At 37.4% G+C, this 23,234-nt stretch overlaps 1 protein-coding gene across 19 annotated transcripts in view; it reads left to right on the top strand.

Moving 5' to 3' along the window:
* NARS2 (asparaginyl-tRNA synthetase 2, mitochondrial) overlaps nt 1-23,234 on the top strand; it is a 145,298-nt gene that overhangs the window by 88,718 nt on the left and 33,346 nt on the right. For 17 of the 19 annotated variants that reach the window (XM_081537601.1, XM_081537598.1, XM_081537609.1 and 14 more), the window contains 2 exons: nt 18,644-18,776; nt 23,049-23,147. The exons of 1 other annotated variant lie outside the window; for it this stretch is intronic. In XM_081537601.1, the coding sequence (XP_081393727.1) occupies nt 18,644-18,776; nt 23,049-23,147 (232 nt within the window). The remainder of the gene's footprint in view (nt 1-18,643; nt 18,777-23,048; nt 23,148-23,234) is intronic. One more of the 19 variants, XM_081537610.1, reaches the window with a different exon arrangement.

Raw genomic sequence — 23,234 nt, 5'->3', positions numbered from 1 at the left:
CTTATTTCTGTTTTGTAAATAGTTCATTTCTCTCATTTTTTTTTTGATTTCACATATAAATAGCTTCCTATGATATTTTTAATCTCTAGGTTTATCCATGTTGCTCCCAATGGCATTATTTCATTCTTTTTTGTGGCAGAGTAGTATTTTATTATGTGTGTGTGTATGTGTCACATATTCCTTATCCATTCATCTGTCACTGGACATTTAAGTCACTTCCATGTCTTGGCTATTGTAAATAATGCTGCTGTAAGCATTGGGGTACATGTATCTTTTCAGATTAGTCTTTTCCAGATATATGCCAGAACTGGGATTGCTGGCTTACGTGGTAACTCGATTTTTAGTGTTTTAGGGAACCTCAAGACTTTTTATCATTGTGGCTACACAAATTTACGTTCCACCAACAGTATAGGAGGGTTCCCTTTCCTCTGCACTCTATCTAGCATTTATTGTTTGTAGATTTTTTGGTGATGGCCGTTCTGACTGGTGTGAGGTGGTTCCTTATTGTAGTTTTGATTTGCATTTCTCTAATAATCAGTGACACTGAACATCTCTCCAAGTGCCTGTTGGCCATTTGCACGTCTTTGAGGAAATGTTATTCAGGTCTTCTGCCCATTTTTTGATTGGGTTGTTTTTATTTTTTATATGAGCTGTTCATATATTTTGGAAATTAATCCCTTGTCAGTCTCATTATTTGCAAATATTTTCTCCTATTCCATAGGTTGTCTTTTTGTTCTGTTAGGTTTCCTTCACAGTGCAAAAGCTTACAAGTTTCACTAGACCTCATTTGTTTAGTTTTGCTCTTACTTCAGTTATTCTAGGTGTCAGATCCAAAAAAATATTGCTGTAACTTAAAGAGTGTTCTAAGAGTTTTCCTCCAAGAGTTTTATAGTATCTGGTCTTATATTTAGATCTTTAATCTATTTTGGGTTTATTTTTGTATATGCTATTAGGGAATGTTCTAATTTCACTCTTTTATGTGGCTATCCAGTTTTCCCAGCACCACTTATTGAAGAGCTTGTCTTGTCTCCATTGTGTATTCTTGCATCCATTGTTGTAGATTAATTGGCCATAAGTGTGTGGGTTTATTTCTGGGCTTTCTATGCTGCTCTGTTGAGCTGTGTACCTGTTTTTATGCCAGTACCATACTGTTTTGATGACTGCAGTTCTGTATTATATTCTGAAGTCAGGGAGCATGATTCCTTCAGTTCTTCATGATTCCTTCAGTTCTTTCTTAGAATTGTTTTGGCTAGTGAGAGTCTTTTGTGTTTCCATACACATTCTAAAATTATTTGTTCTAGTTCTGTGAAAAATGCCATTGGTAATTTGATAGGGACTGCATTGAATCCTAGATTGCCTTGGGTGGTATGGCCATTTTAACAATATTGATTCTTCCAGTCCAAAGATACAGTATATCTTTCCATCTGTTTGTGGTTGTAAGAATTCTTTATATGTTCTGGATATTAGCCCTGTGTCAGATTTATGCATTGTAATTACTTTCTCCCAGTCTGTCGTCTGTTTCCATCTTTTTAACTGTCTTTTGAAGATCAGCATTTTTTCATTTTGTTGGTGTGTACTTGATCAGTTTTTTTTCTTATGTGATTCATGAATTTTGTATTTTATTCAAAAAAATGCGAAGGATTTTCTTCTGTGTTTCTTTCCCTAGGAATTTTATCATTGTAGCTTGAAGATTGAGGTCTGTGATGTCCTACTGTTGATAGTCTGTAAGCTCCTTGAAGGTAAAGGCCATGTCCAATTTATGTCTATGTTTTCCATAGTGATTAGTTGTTGTTTAATCACTAATTCTCTGATTCTTTTGTGACCCTGTGGAGTGTAACCCATCAAGCTCCTCTGTCCTTGGGATTTCCCAGGCAAGAATACTGGAGTGGGTTGCCATTTCCTTCTCCAGGGGATCTTCCCAAGGGTTCGAACCTGCATCTCCTACATTGGCAGGCAGATTCTTTACCACTGAACCCGCAGGGAAGCCCATATTGGTCAGTAGCCTAATACATATTTGTTGAAGAAATAAATGAATATGATTTCATGGTAGATAATGAAGACTATAAGATAAAGGACACATAGCTAGACTCGAGGCTGCAGTATCTTTTTCTTCTTGGCTGATATAATCTGTGGGCTTGAATTGCACCTGTAATTTTAATTTATGTCATCAATCTATTCTAGTTGAGGGAGAAAAAGTCCCCCAAGAGAAAATGCATTCGCACACTTGGAGTAATATTATGTTGGATCTGTTTATATATTTTAAAGTACCCTCGTTATATGAAAGCAAAGTTTCATTTTATATTCCCATGGTGTTGGTATGAATTCTTCTTTGTATAAATTCAGAAATTTAGTGTCTTTTAAGAAAAATCAAAATTTTAAAAATTCACCTATAAACTATGCGCATGAAAACCACTGAAACATTTCTTTGTATTTTACTTTACCAAATTAAATTTACTTCCTTTTCTACAAAAGGAAACTTCATCTTTGCTGCTCTAGGTGAAATTGCTTATAAAGAAACTCAGCCATGGATTTTGCGTCTTTCTTGCAGTAGAAATTGGTAACAAGCTTAGTAACATATACTGGTTGATGTTCATATTATTTTTATTTCCCCTGAGGTCAACCCCCACTTGATCTCCCGTGGTACATCCTTACACTGAAAAAATAAAATCTATGTTTTGCGCTTGAGACAGGTTCATAGGATAGTGAACTGAAATGCCACATAAATGTACAATTTGGAGAATGTACAAAACCTGAGCCATCCTTTTTTCACCCTTAAGAAGTTGATTTAGAGTCAAGACAGTTGGTACTGGCACAAAGACAGAAATATAGATCAATGGAGCAAAATAGAAAGCCCAGAGATAAATCCACACCCCTATGGACACCTTATCTTTGACAAAGGAGGCAAGAATATACAATGGAGAAAAGACAATCACTTTAACAAGTGGTGCTGGGAAAACTGGTCAACCACTTGTAAAAGAGTGAAACTAGAACACTTTCTAACACCATACACAAAAATAAACTCAAAGTGGATTAAACATATAAACTTAAGACCAGAAACAATAAAAATCCTAGAGGAAAACATAGGCAAAACACTCTCCGACATAAATCACAGCAGGATACTCTATGACCCACCTCCCAGAGTAATGGAAATAAAAGCAAAAATAACAAATGTGACCTAATTAAACTTAAAAGCTTTTGCACAATGAAGGAAACTATAAGCAAGGTGAAAAGACAGCCTCAGAATGGGAGAAAATAATAGCAAATGAAGCAACTGACAAGGAATTAATCTCAAAAATATACAGGCAACTCCTTCAGCTCAATTCCAAAAAAATAAACGACCCAATCAAAAAATGGGCCAAAGAACTAAACAGACATTTCTCCAAAGAAGACATACAGATGGCTAACAAACACATGAAAAGATGTTCAACATCACTCATTATCAGAAAAATGCAAATCAAAACCACAGTGAGGTACCATTTCATGCCAGTCAGAATGGCTGCTATCCAAAAGACTACAAGCAATAAATGCTGGAGAGGGTGTGGAGAAAAGGGAACCCTCTTACACTGTTGGTGGGAATGCAAACTAGTACAGCCACTATGGAGAACAGTGTGGAGATTCCTTAAAAAACTGGGAATAAAACTGCCATATGACCCAGCAATCCCACTGCTGGGCATACACACCAAGGAAACCAGAATTGAAGGAGACACGTGTACCCCAATGTTCTTTGCAGCACTGTTTATAATAGCCAGGGCATGGAAGCAACCTAGATGTCCATCAGCAGACAAATGGATAAGGAAGCTGTGGTACATATACACAATGGAATATTACTCAGCCATTAAAAAAGAATACATTCGAATCAGTTCTAATGAGGTAGATGAAACTGGAGCCTTCTATACAGAGTGAAGTAAGCCAGAAAGAAAAACATCAATACAGTATATTAACGCATATATATGGAATTTAGAAAGATGGTAACGATAACCCTATATGCGAGACAGCAAAAGAGACACAGATGTATAGAACAGTCTTTTGGACTCTGTGGGAGAAGGCAAGGGTGAGATGATTTGAGAGAATGGCATCGAAACATGTGTATTATCATATGTGAAACAGATCACCAGTCCAGGTTCAATGCATGATACAGGGTGCTCAGGGCTGGTGCACTGTGATGACCCAGAGGGATGGGATGGGGAGGGAGGTGGGAGGGGGGCTCAGAATGGGGAACACATGTACACCCATGGCTGATTCATGTCAGTGTATGGCAAAACCACTATGATATTGTGAAGTAATTAACCTCCAATTAAAATAAATTTTTAAAAAAAGAAAAACAAAAAGAAGCTGATTTAGTACTGATGAATTATGGAGATTGGGAAGTAAAGATAAAAACCTAAATTTTTTTTTTTTCCTCTGGAACATCATTAAATGACTTTTCTTGGTGTCTTCAACTTCTGTAGTTTCCTCCTGATTCTTCTTCAGACAGTGTAGTGTGAGATTCAGTGGAAACATTTGAACTCTAGGCAGAGAGTGGGACTACTTTACAAGAAAGTGGACTTCCCCGAGGGCTCAGTGATAAAGAACCCTTCTGTCAGTGCAGGAAATGTGAGTGTCATCCCTGGGTCAGGAAGGTTCCCTGGAGACAGAAATGGCAACCCACTCCAGTATTTGTGCCTGGAAAATCCCATGGATGGAAGTGGGTCACAATTCATGAGTTCACAAGAGAGTTAGACATGACTTAGTGACTAAACAAAAGCAACGACATACAAAGAAGTATCTCAAAAACTTTCATGCATGCCTACCCGTAGCCAAAATATGTGTTTGATTTGATCATGGATTTTATAGAGAGCTATTAAAGAGTTAGGTATGACTTGGGAATTTGAAAACAACTGCTCAGAGAATTCAGTCCAAAGTCTCTTTACCTTTTGTGTAGATCATTCCATGATCTGTTAATATATCATTAAGAATATTTGTTTTTAGTTTCTATGCAGCACTCACTGTTTCATTGTGGCTTTTACAGACACATTTATAAGTGAAGCCAAATCAAAAGATGAAGGCTGTGTCCATTTCATCATGTATTTGTTTTGGATATTCTTTCTCAGGGAGCCACGACCACTAGAGAACAGGTCATTCATTCTTTTCTTCAGAAGATGATGAATAAAATGGCTTAAGTTTGCTCATTTTGAGTAAAGAGCCTAGAAAAGCCTGATTCTGAGAGTTAATGCATTTTTATATAGATGGAATGTTAACAAAAGGTACAAGCATGATTTATTGAATAATTCTAAAGTTATCAATGCCTTTCAGAGAATTGTTTTATCAGAAGAGGGGGAAAGAGGCCTGGTATGGCAGAGCGGCATTGTGCTCATGCTCAGTCATGTCCAACTCTTTGCGAACCCATGAACTATAGCTGGCCAGGCTCCTCTGTCCATGGGATTTCCCAGGCAAGAATACTGAAGTGGGTTGCCCTTTCCTCCTCCAGGGGATCTTCTCAACCCAGGAATCAAGCCCACATGTCCTGTGTCTCCTACATTGCAGACGGTTTCTTTATCCACTGAGCCATTGGGGAAGCCCTTGGTAGAGTAGTAGATGTGGGATAAACAGAATATGTATGACTGGGCATTGGAACAGATTCAGAAGAGTATCCAATAACTCTGTCCTCCATTGACCTCTTTCCTCATGTTCCAATTCGGGGAAAATGAATGCAGAGAAGTAGAGACGTTTCTGCATTATTTCTATAGACTAAGTGCTCCTTTGAAAGGATTTTGCCTCTATTCCTAGTCTGCCATGGTCCCTTTGTGCTTTTATGTTCATAGACCAAGCTCTGATTTGGAATCTGTCAACAATATTAGAAATGTTTTATCTCGTTTGTATCCCCTAGCTTTTATACAAACCATATCCTTTTTGTGAAACCACAAGGGTATTATTTGTACCTTTTACCTTCAATCATAATTAATAATTAGAAGGTCTAGATCAGTGGTTATAGTGTCTGAGGAGCTTTTTTAAAAATACAGCTGCCTCAGATTTTAGCACAAGTCCCCAGAAAAACAGATTTAATTGGTTTTTCTGGGCATCAACATTGTTTATTGAAGTACCATAGATTATTCTATGCAGCCAAGATTAAGAACCACTCTAGATCACTGGCTCTGCAAGTGTTGTCCTTGGACCAGGGGCATCAACATCACCTGGCAGTTGTCTCAGGCCTACCCCTCAGACCTACTGAAGCAGAAATTCTGAGTGTGGGGTCCAACAAGCTGTGTGTTAACAAGCCCTCCATGATTCTAATGCATGCTAAAGTAATAAAACCACTGCTCTAGATCATTCAAGCATTTCTAACAAAGCTTTGTTTTAACTCAAATTCAACCTTTCAGGACCCACAGTGTTACCCTGTTATAGTGTTACATGTTATCCTTTTTTGTAACCCAGAATGGAGTGAAAAAGTATCCTGATTGATCATCAAAGCTTATAAATGACTGTCCCCTTTCCACTAAGGAGGGGCTATAGTTAACACCTAAGAGAGACAAAAGAAGCTGTACATGGTAGGAAGTGGCAAATGCAGAGATAGCAAGTGGAAGAAGAAAGGTATATTGGAAACAGCAACCAGGAATGAAATGACCTTGTATAGAGGGGCAAAATCCACTCAAATAAGAGTGACATTAAAGGTTCAAAACTTCTTTTTGGAGTACATGGTAGTGTTTTGTGGGATTGTGGGACCATTGATGTCTTTGCTACACTTTGTTACACTACACTAGTTTTGAAGAGTGCACACATGCAACTGAGCAGAAAGTGGGCCATGGAGTCAGATTGCTCTGGTTAAAACCACCTTTGCTGTGCTGCTCTGCAGTCATTACTTAACTTGTCTAAGCTTCAGTTTCTTCCATTGTAAATAAAGTGAAATCACCTGCCTCAGAGAGTAGCAAGAATGAAATGAAATGTGTAAAATGCCTCTTGGACAATTAGTTTCTTTTTTAAAATTCTTTTGTGATAGAATTCAATACATATAACCTGAAATTTACTTTTAGTGATAGTGTATAACCAGCACCACTATACAGTTCCAGAACATTTTTATCACCCCAAAAGGAAACCGCATACCGATGATGGAGTCATTTGCCATTCCCTCTTCTCCCCAGCTCTGGCAGCCACTCTTCTGCTTTCTGTTTCTCTGCATTTGCCTAGTCTGGATATTTCACAGAAAGGAAATTATACCATATGTGGCCTTTTGTATTTGTCTTCTTTCATTTAACATCATGTTTCCAAGGTTCATTCATATTATAAGATATATTAGTACTTTGTTTCTCTTCATGGCTGAATAATATTCCATCATATAAATAACCGTATCTCATTTATCCGTTAATCCTTTGATGAACATTTGAATTGTTTTTGAACTATTTTTTGACTATTGTGAAAAATGCTGCTTTGAAAATCCAGATAGAGAGGGCTTCCCTGGTAGCTCAGATGGTAAAGAATCTGCCTGCAGTGCAGGAGACCTGGGTTTGATCCCTGAGTTGGGAAGATCCCCTGGAGGAGGGAGTGACAACCCACTCCAGTATTCTTGCCTGGAGAATTCCATGGACAGAGGAGCCTGACAAGACCATGGGGTCAAAAAGAGTCAGACACAACTGAGTGACTAACACACACGGAGGGGTTTTTTTGATCACTTATTTTCATTTCTTTGGTGTTCGTACTCCAGAGTGGAAATGCTCAATCATATGATAGTTCTGTTTTTAACTTTTTAAGGGATCACCAGACTTTTTCACAGTAAGTGCACGATTTTACATTCCCACCAGCATGTACAAGGAGTTCCCCCCATCCTCACCAGCATATATTATATCCCTTTAAAGAATGATAGCCATCAAACTTTTTAAAAAATATATTGATTAATGATCTTAACTATTTTTTAAGGTAGTAGTGCTTGATCAGGAGTTCACATAGTCATTACATGTAGAACTTTAAAATATACTCATGGCCAGAACCCTCTCTAGATTTTCTGAATGTAGGTCTCCACAGGTAGAGCCCAGAATTAATACCGCTTATTAAGAATCATTGCCTAATGTGATGGGTCTCAAAGTTTTGTCTGCCCCCTTCCCAGGACTCTTTCAGAAAGTCCTTTGAGATGAAAACGATTTTAATAATATTACTAAGCCAGTATTTGTTATTTTCATTTTTATTCTTTCATGAGTATACAGTGAGTTTTCTAGTCATCATAACATATGATAACACAACAGATTGAATGCATAAGCAGATATGAGAATCCAGCTGTCTTCTATTAAGCCAGATATGAAGAAAATTTGCAAAAATATAAAATAATGCCACTCTTCTTATAAAGTTTTATTAAAAAGATGTTTTTATGACATATGATGGGTATATCATTTGTTTTTAAATGAACAGTGTTTAAAAAATTTCTCACTTTTAATAGTGGATATTGGTAGACATAGCCTACATAAACAAAATCTCTTTTGCACTGATTGAAAGTTATAGAGAGATTTGGAGACCAACAAAATGAGAACAATAGACCTTTGGAAAGAAGGGAGACAGAAATAAACCAAAAAATACTCTTACCCGTTAGTTGAACCACTTACCATATTAATTACATTAATTAATACTACATTAAGTTTACATTACATTAAGCTTTATGCATGTTTTGTTTCATTTCATCTTTATAATAGCCCCATGACAAATGTATACTTAACTTCATTTTCACATAGAAAAATTCAATCTCAAAGAAGTTAACCTGGCTAGTTTATAAGCAGAGTAGTTAGAATTTCAGTTTAGGTCTTTGGGTTACAGGCATTGGATTAATTACTATGATGGCCTTTAAAAAGTAGGGATCATCAGTACAGGACTTGAGCCCAGGACATTGTTGATAGTTCAGTGTCATAATGACTCATCTTCTGCTGTAGTATAAGATTTCAGAAAAGGTAACTTTTGAAATCTTCGTAGACTTAAATAACATGTAAATACTATGCGGTGCATGTACCTAAAGTTCTCATATGTTCTCTTTCATGGTCCTCAGTACAAGGACTACTAAACATGAGAGATTACAGGAGGGATAATCTAGGCACGAATAGATGCATTTGACAAAATGTATACCTTTTTGGAAAAGATGGTTGTAGTATCTCGTTGAAAATGTGAGGACAAATACACAGTTAAAACAATTAGCAAGTGCTAGGCGGTCTTGATGACTGTAGCTTTGTAGTATAGCCTGAGCTCAGGAAGATTGATTTCTCCAGCTCCATTCTTCTTTCTCAAGACTGCTTTCAGGGACTTTTGTGTTTCCATATGAATTGTGAAATTTTTTGTTCTAGTTCTATGAAAAATGCCATTGGTAATTTGATAGGGATCGCACTGAATCTGGGTTGCATTTGGTAGTATAGTCATTTTCACAACATTGATGCTTCCTACCCAGGAACATGGAATATCTCTCTATCTGTTTATATTATCTTTGATTTCTTTCGTCAGTGTCTTATAATTTTCCATATACTGTTCTTTTGTCTACTTACGAGGTTTATTCCTAGATATTTTATTCTTTTTGTTGCAATGGTAAGTGGGATTGATTCCTTAATTTCTCTTTCTGATTTTTCATTGTTGGTTTATAGAAATGCAAGTGATTTCTGTGTATTGACCTTGTATCCTGCTACTTTGCTAAATTCACTGATTAGCTCTAGTAATTTTCTGATCGTTTCTTTTGGGTTTTTTTATGTATAGTATCATGTCATCTGCAAACAGTGAGAATTTTACTTCTTCTTTTCCGATCTGGGTTCCTTTTATTTCTTTTTCTTCTCTAATTGCTGTAGCTAGGAGTTCCAAAACTGACTTGAATAATAGTGGTAAAAGTGGACATCCTTGTCTTGTTCCTGATCTTAGAGGGAATGTTTTAGTTTTTCACTATTGAGAATAATATTTGCTGTGGGGTTATCATATATAGTCTTTAGTCTGTTGAGGTACATTCCTTCTTTACCCATTTTTTGAGGCATTTTTATCATAAATGGGTGCTAAGTTTTGTCAAAGGCTTTTTCTGCATCTATTGAGATGATCATATGATTTTTTTCTTTCAATTTGTTAATATGTTATATCACACTGATTGATTTGTGTGTATTGAAGAATCCTTGCATCCCTGGAATAAACACGACTTGATCATGGTGTGTGAGCTTTTTAATGTGTTGTTGAATCCTGTTTGCTAGAATTTTATTGAGGATTTTTGCATCTATGTTCATCAGTGATACTGGCATGTAATTTTCTTTTTTTGTGTTGTCTTTGCCTGGTTTTGGTATCAGGGTGATGGTGGCCTCATAGAATAAGTTTGGCAGTGTTCCTCCCTCTGCAATTTTTGTGAAGAGTTTCAGAAAAATAGGCACTAGCTCTTCTCTAAATGTTTGATAGAATTCCCTTGTGAAGCCATCTGGTCCTGGACTTTTGTTTTTTGGGAGATTTTTGATCACAGTTTTGATTTCAGTGTTTGTAATCAGCTTGTTCATAATTTCTCTTTCTTCCTGGTTCAGTCTTAGAAGGTTGAACTTTTCTAAGAATCTGCCCATTTCCTTTAGGTTGTCCATTTTATTAGCACATAGTTGCTCATAATATTCTCTTATGATTCTTTGTATTTCTGTGTTGTCTGTTATAACCTCTCCTTTTTCATTTCTAATTTTGTTGATTTGATTTTTCTCCCTTTTTTTCTCAATGAGTCTGGCTAGTGATTTGCCAACTTTATCTTTTCAAAGACCTAAGCAAACATTTCTGCAAAGAAGACAAACACATGAAAAGATGCTCAACATCGCTCACTATTAGAGAAATGCAAATCAAAACTACAGTGTGAGACCACCTCACACCAGTCAGAAAAGCCATTATCAAAACGTCTACAAAAAATAAATGCTGGAGAGAGTGTGGAGAAAAAGGGAACCCTCTTGCTTTGCTGGTGGTAATGCATATTGATACAGCATCTGTGGAAGACGATATGGAGATTCCTTAAAAAACTAGGAATAAAACCATCATATGACCCAGCAATGCTACTCCAAGGCATATACCCTGAGGAAACCAAAATTGAAAAAGATGCATGTACCCCAATGTCAATTGCAGCACTATACAACAGCTAGAACATGGAAGCAGCCTAGATGTCCATTGACAGCTGAATGGATAAAGAAGCTGTGGTACATATATATACAATGAAATATTACTCAGCCATAAAAGGAATGTATTTGAGTCATTTCTGATGAGGTGGACAAACCTAGAGCCTATTATACAGAGTGAAGTAAGTCAGAAAGAGAAATGTAGATTTTGTATACTGACGCATATATATGGAACCTAGAAGGATGGTACTGTTGAATTTATTTGCAGGACAGCAATGGAGAAACAGACATAGAGAACAGACCTATGGACCTGGGGGGAGGAGAGGGAGGGAGAGTGTGAGATGTATGGAGGGAGTCACATGGAAACTTACATGACCATATGTAAAATAGATAGCCAGTGGGAATTTGCTGTATGACTCAGGGAACTCAAACAAGGGCTCTGTGACAATCTGGAATGGTGGGATGGGGAAGGAGGCTCAGGAGGGAGGGGACATGGGTGCACCTATGGCTGATTCTTGTTGATGTTTGACAGAAAATAACAAAATTCTATAAAGAAATTATCCTTCAATTAAAAAATACAGTGGCCAAAAAAAAAAAAAAAATTAGCAAAATTTGACCCTGGAGAAACATGCTATTTTCTAAATACAGTCCGTCCTCTGAAAAGTCCATCATTGCAGGAATGATGAAATGACAATAATTGTTTTAATTTGCTGATACCCACTCTGGCAGAAGCCAAAAAATCAAGTGCTTCTCTGTTTACCTAGAGTAAGACTCAGGGAAATTTTTTTCATGTGGTTATATTTTAGTTTCTCAAAAAGTAAAATCTTTGCTAATTAGAGAAGTTCTTCTGATCCAGTACTTTTCAAAAGTGTACTTGTTGCCTGTAGAGCAAAAACTAATATGTGAGGAGTCTTTTCAAAAAACTGATTCTTTTATCTCCTAGTGCCTTTTATGAAAAATTATTTCAGGGAATAGCAGAATTTTTTGCTTAGTAGTTGATATTCTGTTTATCGTCTTCCTCTTCTTGCTCCTCTGTCCTCACCCCCATCCCAGTGCTGTTTCAAAGATTCAAAGTTTGGGCATCAGCATATTTTATAGAAAATGAGTTATTTGACAAGTTTTGATTGTCTGCTGTGTGTTGTGCAGTGGGTTAAGAACTGGTTGTATTGTAATGAACCAAAAAATAGATAAGGTCACTCATGAAATTTACAGTCTAGTGAAAAAGATGGACATTAAGGAAACAGTCACATTCATATATGTCATTTTTAAAAAATTTTGAAAGACTCTATGAACAGTAGTACATGGTGTTATTACCTAATTGGAGGATAGACCTAGAAAGTTACAAGAAGACTGAAGCCAATGTGAGGGCTCAGGGAGGCATGAGTTCTGTTTGAGACAAGAGAAAGATTGAGTAGAGCTGAATGTGTGCTTCTAGAGCTTAGAGAAGTCTGGGCAGGAGATACAAATTTGTGAATTGTGTGGCAACAGGTAATTAACTGAAAATTAATTAAATGACTGAGGTGAGGTCATTTAGGGAGAATGTATACAGGAGGAAAGAAGAGGTTCTCAGACTAAATTTGAAGAGTGCTAGTGTTTGTTGAACAGCTAGTGTAGAATGTAGGAGGCAGAGATGGAGGTCAGATAAACGGGAAAATACAGTGTTAGATATTTCAAGGAGTAGTAAATAAAATCCAGACTCTCCTCATAGTGGCTTACAAGGACCACCCTCTGTGTTCTGATGCCTCTCTACCTCTTTGACCTCATCTCTTACCATTCGTCTTGCTGCTGGCCTACTTCTGTCTGTTACCTCAGGATCTGTGTGCTTTGTATTCCCTTTGCTGAATGTCCCTCCCCTAGTCCACATGCTCCTCAGAGAGGCAATGCTCCACTCCCTTTAGCAAGACTATTGTCAGGCTCTGTCAAACTTTGACTCGCATCATACAGTTAAGATTAAATTTGCTTGGACTTCAAATTCAGTTCTAAATCAGATACTTAGAACATATTAGTAGCTTAGTGGTAGAGAACCCTTCTACCAATACAGGAGATATGGGTTTGATCCTTGGTGTTGGAAAGATCCCCTAGAGAAGGAGATAGCAACCCACTCCAGTATTCTTGCTTGGTAAATCCCATGGACAGAGGAGCCTGGTGGGCTACAGTCCATGGGGTCACAAGAGTCAGACACAACTTAGCGACTAAACAATAACAGGACATAATAGGGAAAATTAATTTTGCAGAAATGTTTAGCAATAGTGATAAGACATTTTTAGATTTTAGAGTGCCTCCTCGCTAAGATGTCTTGGTAAGAATTAATGAAGTGGTGAGAGCTCCATCTCTTTGTAAACCCTTCCACCAAGTGTATTATTGCAAGATAGAGGAAAGGGGGAAGCTGGAGAGGAGGTGCCCGGTGTCCACTCTGTTAGGCATGTAGAAGCATGAATGACAAGTATGTCACAGTATTGCTAATCCAGTGGGTACAAAGCAGTAGTAAAACAGGTGATTGTTTTCTGGATGATGAGAATACCACTTGACAAAGATTGTTTTAAAAGCCTGTTTAAAGCTGTCTGTGAGTTCACTTGAGTTCAATGAACATTTCCTGAATGAAGTAGAAAAGGGATAGGTTTGAAGTGGGTGGCCTTTGGGAAAGTTGCTGATCCCCTTTATGCTAAATGATGAATTCTTCCTCAGCTAAAAACAACTGTAATTCCTCTTTTCTTTCAAAATACAAAGATTAGCTGTTAAATTTTAGGGCCAGAAGGAATAAATGGCCAAGCATTCAGTGACTATTTTATAATAATCCACTTGCCAATTTAGGGCTTCATAAAATTCCACACAAGGGTGAAAATGACCTTTGTAGAACCTATTTTTGGTAACTTTTTATTTTTAAAGAGCCATTTTTGTAGCTATCTTAGTTGATGTGTATTGAATGTACTTTTGTTATCTTAAGTATCAACTCCAAGCTCATGGACTTTCCTTATATAGCTTTCCTCTCTCCATAATTTGGCACAAGAATGATTCTTAGTGCTGAGTGTTTTTTCTGCTAGTTTCTTCTCACAGCAGTACTGGCCTTTCACCTGGTTTTGTATCTTATTTTAGAAATGGCCTTGTTCTCAGATCTTATTTTAACTATTGCTTGGGCCAAGCCGTGCTGCAAACCACTTTCATTTGTGTGGAAGATAGAGAAAAAAAAGGAAATCAGCATCAATTTAAAACATAGCAATTTCACAGGGACCTAGAAACAAAATTATTGTAAAAGATACTAGAGAATAATGCCAAACTGCCCCCATCTCCCACTCATGTAAGAATTTGAAGACCAGAAAGGCCGAATGACCTGCTGAAAGTTACAAAATATTGATTAAAATTTATCTTATTATTTGCATGACGGCAACCTATTTTAGAGAGCTACGATTTTAACACATAAATAAGCTATTCACAATAAACCAAACCACTCACCCTAGCTATCTTTGAGAAAGGGGATCAGGGGCAGGCACATATTACAAACTTTTCTGTCCTGTTTCCTGGATTTGTCATGTTTGGTTATGCTGCTGCTGCTGCTGCTGCTGCTACTAAGTCGCTTCAGTCGTGTCCGACTCTGTGCAACCCCACAGATGGCAGCCCACCAGGCTCCCCTTTCCCTGGGATTCTCCAGGCAAGAATACTGGAGTGTTTGCCATTTCCTTCTCCAATTCATGAAAGTGAAAAGTGAAAGTGAAGACGCTCAGTCGTGTCCGACTCTTAGCGATCCCATGGACCGCAGCCTACCAGGTTCCTCCGTCCATGGGATTTTCCAGGCAAGAGTACTGGAGTGGGTTGCCATTGCCTTCTCCGTTTGGTTATGAGCATCATTAATTTAATATCACAATTAAGGCTATGATCATTAAGAGTCAGATCTAGATTTGAATCTGGCCTCCACCAGTTACTAGACTCGATGACTTTTGGGGAAGTTTCCTAACCTCTCTGAACTTTCGTTTCTTTGCCTGGAAAATAGAAATAACAAAAAAAAATAAAAGATGTAACAATATATATTTAGTTAATGATAAAGGAGTTAACTGTATGGTTCTCACATCTAATGGTTGTTCCTCAAGGAGCACTTGCTAATGGTGACCGCTGTCACTCCTCCTCCTACTGCTACAGCTACTTTATTGTAAAACACTGGATGCGTTTGACAGAAAACAACAAAATTCTGTAAAGCAATTATCCTTCAGTTAAAAAATAATTTAAAAAAAAAACACTGGATGCTTTCATAGGGTGATCTTTACTGAATTATTTAAACATTCATCTGCTTAAAGACTAGATGCAAAATTAGGGAATTTTTCAGTATGCATTCCAGCTCATTTTATCTTTCTGTTAATTCAGAGGAAGCACCATGACCATTGATTTTTACTTACTCTATTAGAGAAATACTTAACTTTCGGATACCACAATTAGAATTTGATCCTTACCAAAATAAAAATCCCTGATCTTCTTCTATATTTTATGTTGTTTAGTTGCTAAGTTGTGTCTGACTCTTTCTCAAGAGTCATGTAGCACATGAGTCTCTTCTCATGGGATTCTTCAGGCAAGAATACTAGAGTGGTTTGCCATTTCCTTCTCCAGGGGATCTTCCCAACCCAAGGATGGAACCCGCGTCTCCTGCATTGGGAGGTGGATTCTTTACCACTGAGCCACCTCAGAAGCACCTTTATATTTATTGTGAGGGAAAATCATTAACCATTGTTAAAAATCACTGACGCTGCTCATCTTAGAGTTCCCTATCCATGTGAGATGCAAATGCCCTTGTGACTTGAATCTATAGTACTTTTAGATATCACTGTTTTCTCTGTATCTAGTACCTTGATACATATAATGTGTCCCTTTTGAATAGCAATCCCATTGGCCTTCCTTGTATTTCAGGATGATAGCTGTCCATTTCTTAGAAGTCTTTCTTAGAGCCTTCAAAGTAAATTTCTCCTGTACCATGGAGTTTCTATTTATACCCTGGAAAATCTCAGTAGAATATCCTTTGTCATTAGTGTACATCTGTATATGCAGTTTCTTGTGATACAGTGCCAGAAAAAATGTCACTTTATTTATTTAGATATACAATTGCCAGCCTTCCTAGAGATTGCATAGTCATATATTGGAAACTCATGGCCCTGTAATTTTTTAATTTATTGTTGGGACAGACCTAAATTTTCTGATCCATTTTAGTTATTGTGTGACAGCCACAGTAAAATACATCTGAGTATTTTTCTGTGCATTATTTGTAATGTTACTGTTTGTAAGGATGTTGTGCTTTTCCAGTTCACAGCTGAGGAAGCCTGTCATCATCATCATTGCTCATTCATTCAACTAGAGCACCTGTTTTATCATAGGCACTGGAGATGCAAAAATGAATAAAACATTATTCCTGCTCTAAAATTTCACAGTTTCTTGAGGGGAAAAGATACAAAATGCATAATTGTATTTCTAAGTGATACATTTTATATAATAAATACATAAACAAAATGTTAGTCATATAAAGGAGGAAACAATAAATTTGGGGACATATGGTAAGAAAAAGTGACATTTAAGTCAAGTCTTGAAGGGTGGATGGAGATTTGCCATTGGAGAGGGAGGAACAGGGGATGGGCACTACAGACAGAAGGTGACCAATGAGAAGGCCTTAAGGCATTCAGGGCATGTAAGGAGGGTGTCCTCAGTGTGTTGGAGGAAAGGCTTTGGGAAGGAAGGTCCGGTCCAAGTTAGGAGTTTGAATTTTAACCGTTGAGCAAGGGCAACCATTGAAGATTTTTAAATTAGGGCTGATATATAGTCAGATTTGAATTTGAAAACTTATCCTAGTTTGGGACTGGTGGAAGAAAGGCAGGAGCCAGACACAAGAGATGACACTAAGATAGTATCTGTGGAAATAAAGAAGAGTCTCTAGAGACTACCCTGGTGGTCTAGTGGCTAGGACTCCATGCTCCCAATGCTGGGGGGGCCAGGTTCGATCCCTTGTCGGGGAACTAGATCCCACATGCTGCAACTAAAAGCTCCTGCATGCCACAACAAAGATCAGATTGAAGATCCCGTGTGCTGCAGCTGAGACCTGGCACTGCCAAATAAATAAACAAGTATTTGGGGAGGAGGAAGGAATAGTCTCTACATATGCAAGAGTTTTCCTAGGTGTGAACAGTTGCAATTATGTGATACGAAACATGTGGGCAGTGAGGGAGGGATGGGGATCTGGTTTGGATGATGAGGTGGGTTAACTGAGATTAATAGAACTGGGGAAAATGTAAAAGGAAAACCAGGATTGTTCACTTTTATTTTTTGCTTGTTTTGGGGAACAAGAGTTTTCATTTTGGACAAGGTAGGGTCAGTGTTTTCAGGAACATTCTAGTAGGAATGTCTGGATCTGAATCTTGGGAGAGGTTACTGTAGTAAAATTATTGAGTTTTTACTGTTTGTTTTTCTGTGAAAAACTAGGATTCTCAGAGGTTAACTGATCGTGGTCCCAGGAAGGTAGCTGTAGAACCAAAACATAAATTCCTAAGCCTCTTACAAACTAGGCCTTAGCTGAAATGGTCTTTGAAAGAAAAAATAAATCTCATAATTTGCAGTATTATTGTTTCACTGTTTAATTTCCTAGAGTATCTTTACTTAAAGAACAAAATAAAACAAAAACCCTGATATATATATATATCTACAACCCATCTGTTTTCTGTACTATTTTCTGATCTTAATGTTGTCTGACTGATGACAGACAAATGAAGAGTGTTCAGGATAACAGCTAAGGAGCCCCAAATCTCTTGTTTTGCCCTAACAAAACCTTACAATTCAAAGATTATATATTTGAAAGAAATACTCACGAAATACTCATTTGTTCATACATGCTTGATTTAGTCCCAGTTGTTACCTTTTTCATATATGAAGGACACTATAAATATTAAAAAATGAAGGTATCATGCCCACTTCTCTGCAGGACATGAAAAAAAAAATTTTTATTTCCATTTATGTTGTTGAGCTATAGTCCTTCTTGAAAACCACAGTTAAAATAGACAGTTCTTCAAAATCCACCCCACCCCTCAAATGTCAGGGGTCATTCAAACCTGAATGAAACTCGTGAGTGGGCGTAAAGGACTTGAGTAAGCCTAACAAGGCAAGTTGCCATGCGTATCTGATATTCCTTTTTCACATATTTAGAAAATGCTTGACTCGCCTCATCCACGTAAAATTCTGATTTTTAACTGTTGCTATCTAGATTCTTTGTGTGGCTTCTTGGGCTATGGTATTTGTCTTTGACTTTGTTCTCAATTGCCGTGAAATGTACTTTGCTGTTTAAGGCAGCTGCAGTGGAGTGCACCCAGAAGTGGTTATAAGTCTATATTTAGTAAGCTGTAGAGTTTGTAAAACATTTGCAGATTCCTTTGGGATAAAATGGTTTCTATAAATGTAACATTTTTAGTGAAACTATTATTATCACCCATTAAAGAAATATAGCAGCTAATATGTGTGGATTTGTGGACAAGACAGAGGCACAAAACTTTTTTTTCCTTAAGCATTCACTGAATATTTTTAAAACTTAGAATTAATCATGTAAATCCTATTTTTATATTGTTACTCTTGAATTGCAGAGCTTTTACTCAAGTGTTTACCTTTGGTCCAACATTCCGAGCAGAGAATTCTCAGAGCCGGAGGCACCTGGCAGAGTTCTATATGGTAGAAGCAGAGATTTCTTTTCTGGAGAGCCTTCAAGATCTCATGCAGGTAGGTACTCAAGTTTTAAAATAGTTTCTAAATATCAGACATCTGTGACATTAAAATGCTTCTGTATACATTTTTACCTCGGACATTTGTGCCTCACAGAATGAAGAAGATAGAGAACTACTTAATGTAATAAACATCTGCCAAATGCTGTTAGCGTAATAGTTTAAAGTACAGGAGTCACGCAGTTTTCAGTTCATGTCTAAACTCGGCCGTTAACTTTGCTATGTTACCTAACTGTAGTGATCTCTAGCTTCTGCCCTGTAAAATGAGAAAAATACTAGCTATTTTATTAGGTTATTGTGGGAAGTAAATGAAAGAGTGGGCTTCAGTGGTGGCTCAGTAGTAAAGAATCTGCCTGGCAATGAAGATGTGGGTTCCATCCCTGGGTCAGGAAGATCCCCTGGAAAGGGAAATGGCAACCCACTCCAGTATTCTTGCCTGGGAAATCCCGTGGAAGAGGAGTCTGGTGGACTATAGTCCATGGAGTCGCAAGAGTCACACACAACTCAGTAGTCACCAAGTGGAACAACAACAACAAATGAAAGACTGTATATAGTGTAAAGCACTAAGTGTGGGTTCTGGCATAAAGCAGGCTTAGTAAACAGTAGCTTTTGATGTTTGCTAAGCAAATAAACAAAGTATCTTTATAGTTAGAGAAACGTGTCTATAGCTATACTATGAGAAAGCAGCCACAGGTGCTGCCAGAACTCTGGAACAGGAATGAAGCTGGAGAGATAGTCAAGAGTCAGATCACGATAGAAAGAGTTTGTATTTAAATGCCATGCTGAGGGATTTGAACTTAATACAGAAGATAAAGGAGAGAGAGTTCCCAGCGAGGAAAGGCCATGGTCAGAGTTACAGTTTAGAAATATCTGTCTAGCAGCATGATGAAGAATGATGAATGATGAAAAATGACTTAGAAGGAGATAAAAATAGGGACGGGAGACTTTTCAGGAGGCTGTGGCCATAATCAATAGAGACAACATAGCTCTGGAGTTGGGTGGACCAGGATTTGATTCTTAGCTCTGTCACTTACTGACTGTGTGACCTTAGACATGGGACTTAATTTCTCTGAGCCTCAATTTCTTCATCTAAAAAATGGGAATAATAATACCTACTTCATGGGGTAGTTCATAGGATTAGGCAGATAATATTATAAGGCACTTAGGATAGTTCCTGATACTTAGTAAGTACCCAGACTTTGTTAACTGTTACTGTGAATTCTCTTTACATTACCATTTTGGTTAATATCTTAGTTTGATTTTCTAATTACAATATGTTTATTTTAGAAATTTGTATCAATTCTTCTATTCATTTCTACTCTTACTTACCCAGTAAATGACCCAATTCCACTTAAAACAGAAATACTACCTATTCCTCTTAACAGAATGGAGTCACAATTTTATTATCCTATCTTAAGTTGGATTTCCTAGTAAATAAACCCTAAAGCAGAGACTTGTGTATAGATAGTACTGAGGAATGCCCTCTAGAGAAATATCTGGAAAGGAAAGGAAGACAGCACCACTGAACAGAAGGAAAAGTTGAACTGTGATGTGTTTACAGAGGCCTTTGCCAATTCTGTGAGGACCTTGGAAGCTAGAATTGCCCTTTCTGGTTGTCCCATAGGAAAGCAAGTGCCTCCTCCTGTTAGCCAGTCATTGGACCTGAGATAGCCTGGGACGAGTTGTAACTTTGGGTGGGTAAGACAACACTCTTGGTCTGGAGAGTTGCTGAGGAAGGACCCAACTATGAACCATCAGCAGTTAATATTCCCAGCAGATAAAGATCTTGGTCCTGAGGGGGTGTTCTGGCCACACCCCACAGTGTCTAATTACATGTACTCCTTTACTGTCTCTCCCTGATTTCTGTAAATCAATGTTCCCCAGGGAGATTTCTGTTTGTCCCTACCAGGGAGTGGGTGGAGGAGTAGGGAAGACTGGTTGCTACTGGCATCTCGCAGGTAAAGGCTAAGGATGTGGTTCAACATCGACAGTGCAGAGCCCCTTCCCCCCCAACAAAGAATTATCTGGCCAAAAATGTTAATAATAACACTGTTGAGTAACGCCTTTCCAGGTTAGGGATTCAGAATATGAGCCTCATGGAGTCAGTAAAATTCCTTAATCAGCTTTTAGTTTTAGCTCACCACCCAATTCTTTATTATTCTTTGGCTCAGGTGATGAGATTATTGTAGAGAATGGAACCACACCTTTTACCTCCTATTTCTCCACTGCCCCAACATAAAACCAGAGGGAAAGTTCATAAGGACAATAGACATGGTTATGTTAGAATTAATTAAACATTATAATCTTTGCTGTATAATTATGTATTCTGTAACTGATTCTTAATTGTTTGCTACTCCACTGAGTGATACTGCGGGCATATACACTGTTGAATAGTTTGATTAATTGAAATATAAACCTTTTCCTAAAGATAAAAGAAAAAAATGTGTTCCTCCCAAAGTAATCTTCTGCTTCTTTTAATTTTCTGCCTTTGATAAATTGAATTTTTTGGAAATTATTACCTTGATGAAGAGAGTCTCTTCAATATTAAATCAGTATTGTAACAAGGGATATTTTCCTCTTATGAAGTATAAACACTTAAATGGTACTATTGATATTTCAGTGCTATTGAATAATATATTTTTTAAAACCTCTGAGGATTATGTTAACTCTTCAGCTAAGTTTCTGTTTTCTTTAATATAGTCACAAAACATAGTCTGAAAGTCAAGGTTAGAAGAGCCAGTGGTTTTCTTCTTCAAATGGAAATATACTGCTCATCAAAGATACTATTTTAACAGCCTAGTGGCAAAGTCTTTATCTTGCAAATAAGTGTGTTATGTCTCTCAATAGTGTAAACGTACTCTCCAATTTACGTGTTTTTTTCCTCCCAATATGCATTGGCTTTTTTCAGTGATTGAGAGAGATAACCCTTCATAAATCATTTAGTTACTTAGTGATTTCTTTATCTCACTGCTGGATTGAAGGTGATACAGCCTCATAGTAAAACATCTTTAGCCTCCTTTTGCTCTTCTTTCATCAAGTCATTCCTTACTTTTCTATAAAATACATGTATAATATACAATAATATAAAGAGAAGTATAAAATATTTTATGTGTGTGTGTAGTTGCTCAGTCGTGTTCGACTCTTTGCAACCCCATGGACTGTAGCCAGCCAGACTCCTCTGTTCATGGGAATTCTCCAGGCAAGATTACTGGAATAGGTTGCCATGCCCTCCTCCAGGGAATCTTCCCAACCCAGAGGTCGAACCCAGGTCTCCTGCATTGCAGGTGAATTCTTTACCAACTGAGCCACCAGGGAAGCCCCAAATATTTTATATACATACATAAATCTAACTAGTTGTTACTTGATAATTAAGCTCTTTCCTATAGCTGATCAACTAAATTACTCAGACGCTTATATAGCCCTACTGAATTTGCAGCCTTGATAGGGTGTCTGGTGATTCAGAGAGGAAAGGGAGACAGCTGTCTGGTAGGGTAGCCTGGACTTAATATGTATTTCTTTATGAGGACACATTTGGAAATCACAGTATGATCTCATTGACTTCAAAACAAGAATTTTAGTTTGGATTAAAAATATTTTAGAAATATTTTCCATTCCAGTCACTTTTTTCTCCTAAGAACAAATTTTTCCCCCTGAGAGACTTATGGACACCCCTGGTAGAATGAAATCTTATATACTGATTTGTGTCATATTTGATCTATATTATTTTTACTTTATACTTTAGCAAAGCAAAAATGTATGTATTTGGGTGAAGCTATATCTCATTGCTTCCATAATCTTAAAGTTTACTTTCATTTATCAATGACTGAATGAAGCACTTTTCAGAATGTTCCACTCTTCACAACAACTGATGTTTGTTGTGTGCTCCTCTGAACTGGGCACTGAGCTAAGTCTTCTGCATGTATTATCTCATTTAATTCTCACAGCAGTCCTGTAAAACAAGTACCGTTACTGCTCTGATTCTACAAGCAAGTAGACTGAAATTGAAGCATCAATTTGTTTTAGTTGTTCATTTGACAGCTCACTTCAATACTACGAATTGAAATTGTTAACAAAAGCTTCATACATTTTTCTTTCTTTCTTTTTTCCCCTCCTACTCTGAGAAGAAGTTGTGATGTTTCTTTTAACATTCAGAAGTAAGAGGCCTAATGGCTTTAGAGTTGCTAAAACCTGGAGAGTAGTCCCTACAGAGCCCTAAACTGGTTTTTTCATGAAACTTACATCTCAGGCAATTCTGTATCATTTCTGTTAGGTTATGGAGAGCCTCTTCAAGACTACAGCAATGACAGTTCTCTCAAATTGTCCTCAAGATGTTGAACTCTGTCACAAATTCATAGCTCCTGGCCAAAAGGTAATTAGTTTTGTGGATAAAGCCCTCTGACTATGTTAATTACATCTAATGACCCTAATTGCATTTAATAAATTTTCTCTTTTCTCT

The sequence above is a fragment of the Giraffa tippelskirchi genome, chromosome 10 (genome assembly GCF_054371585.1).
Source record: "Giraffa tippelskirchi isolate mGirTip1 chromosome 10, T2T-mGirTip1v1.2.pri, whole genome shotgun sequence".
Lineage (NCBI taxonomy): Eukaryota > Metazoa > Chordata > Mammalia > Artiodactyla > Giraffidae > Giraffa > Giraffa tippelskirchi.
Note: the sequence above shows the minus strand (reverse complement) of the source record. Positions and strands in the feature narration are given on the sequence as shown.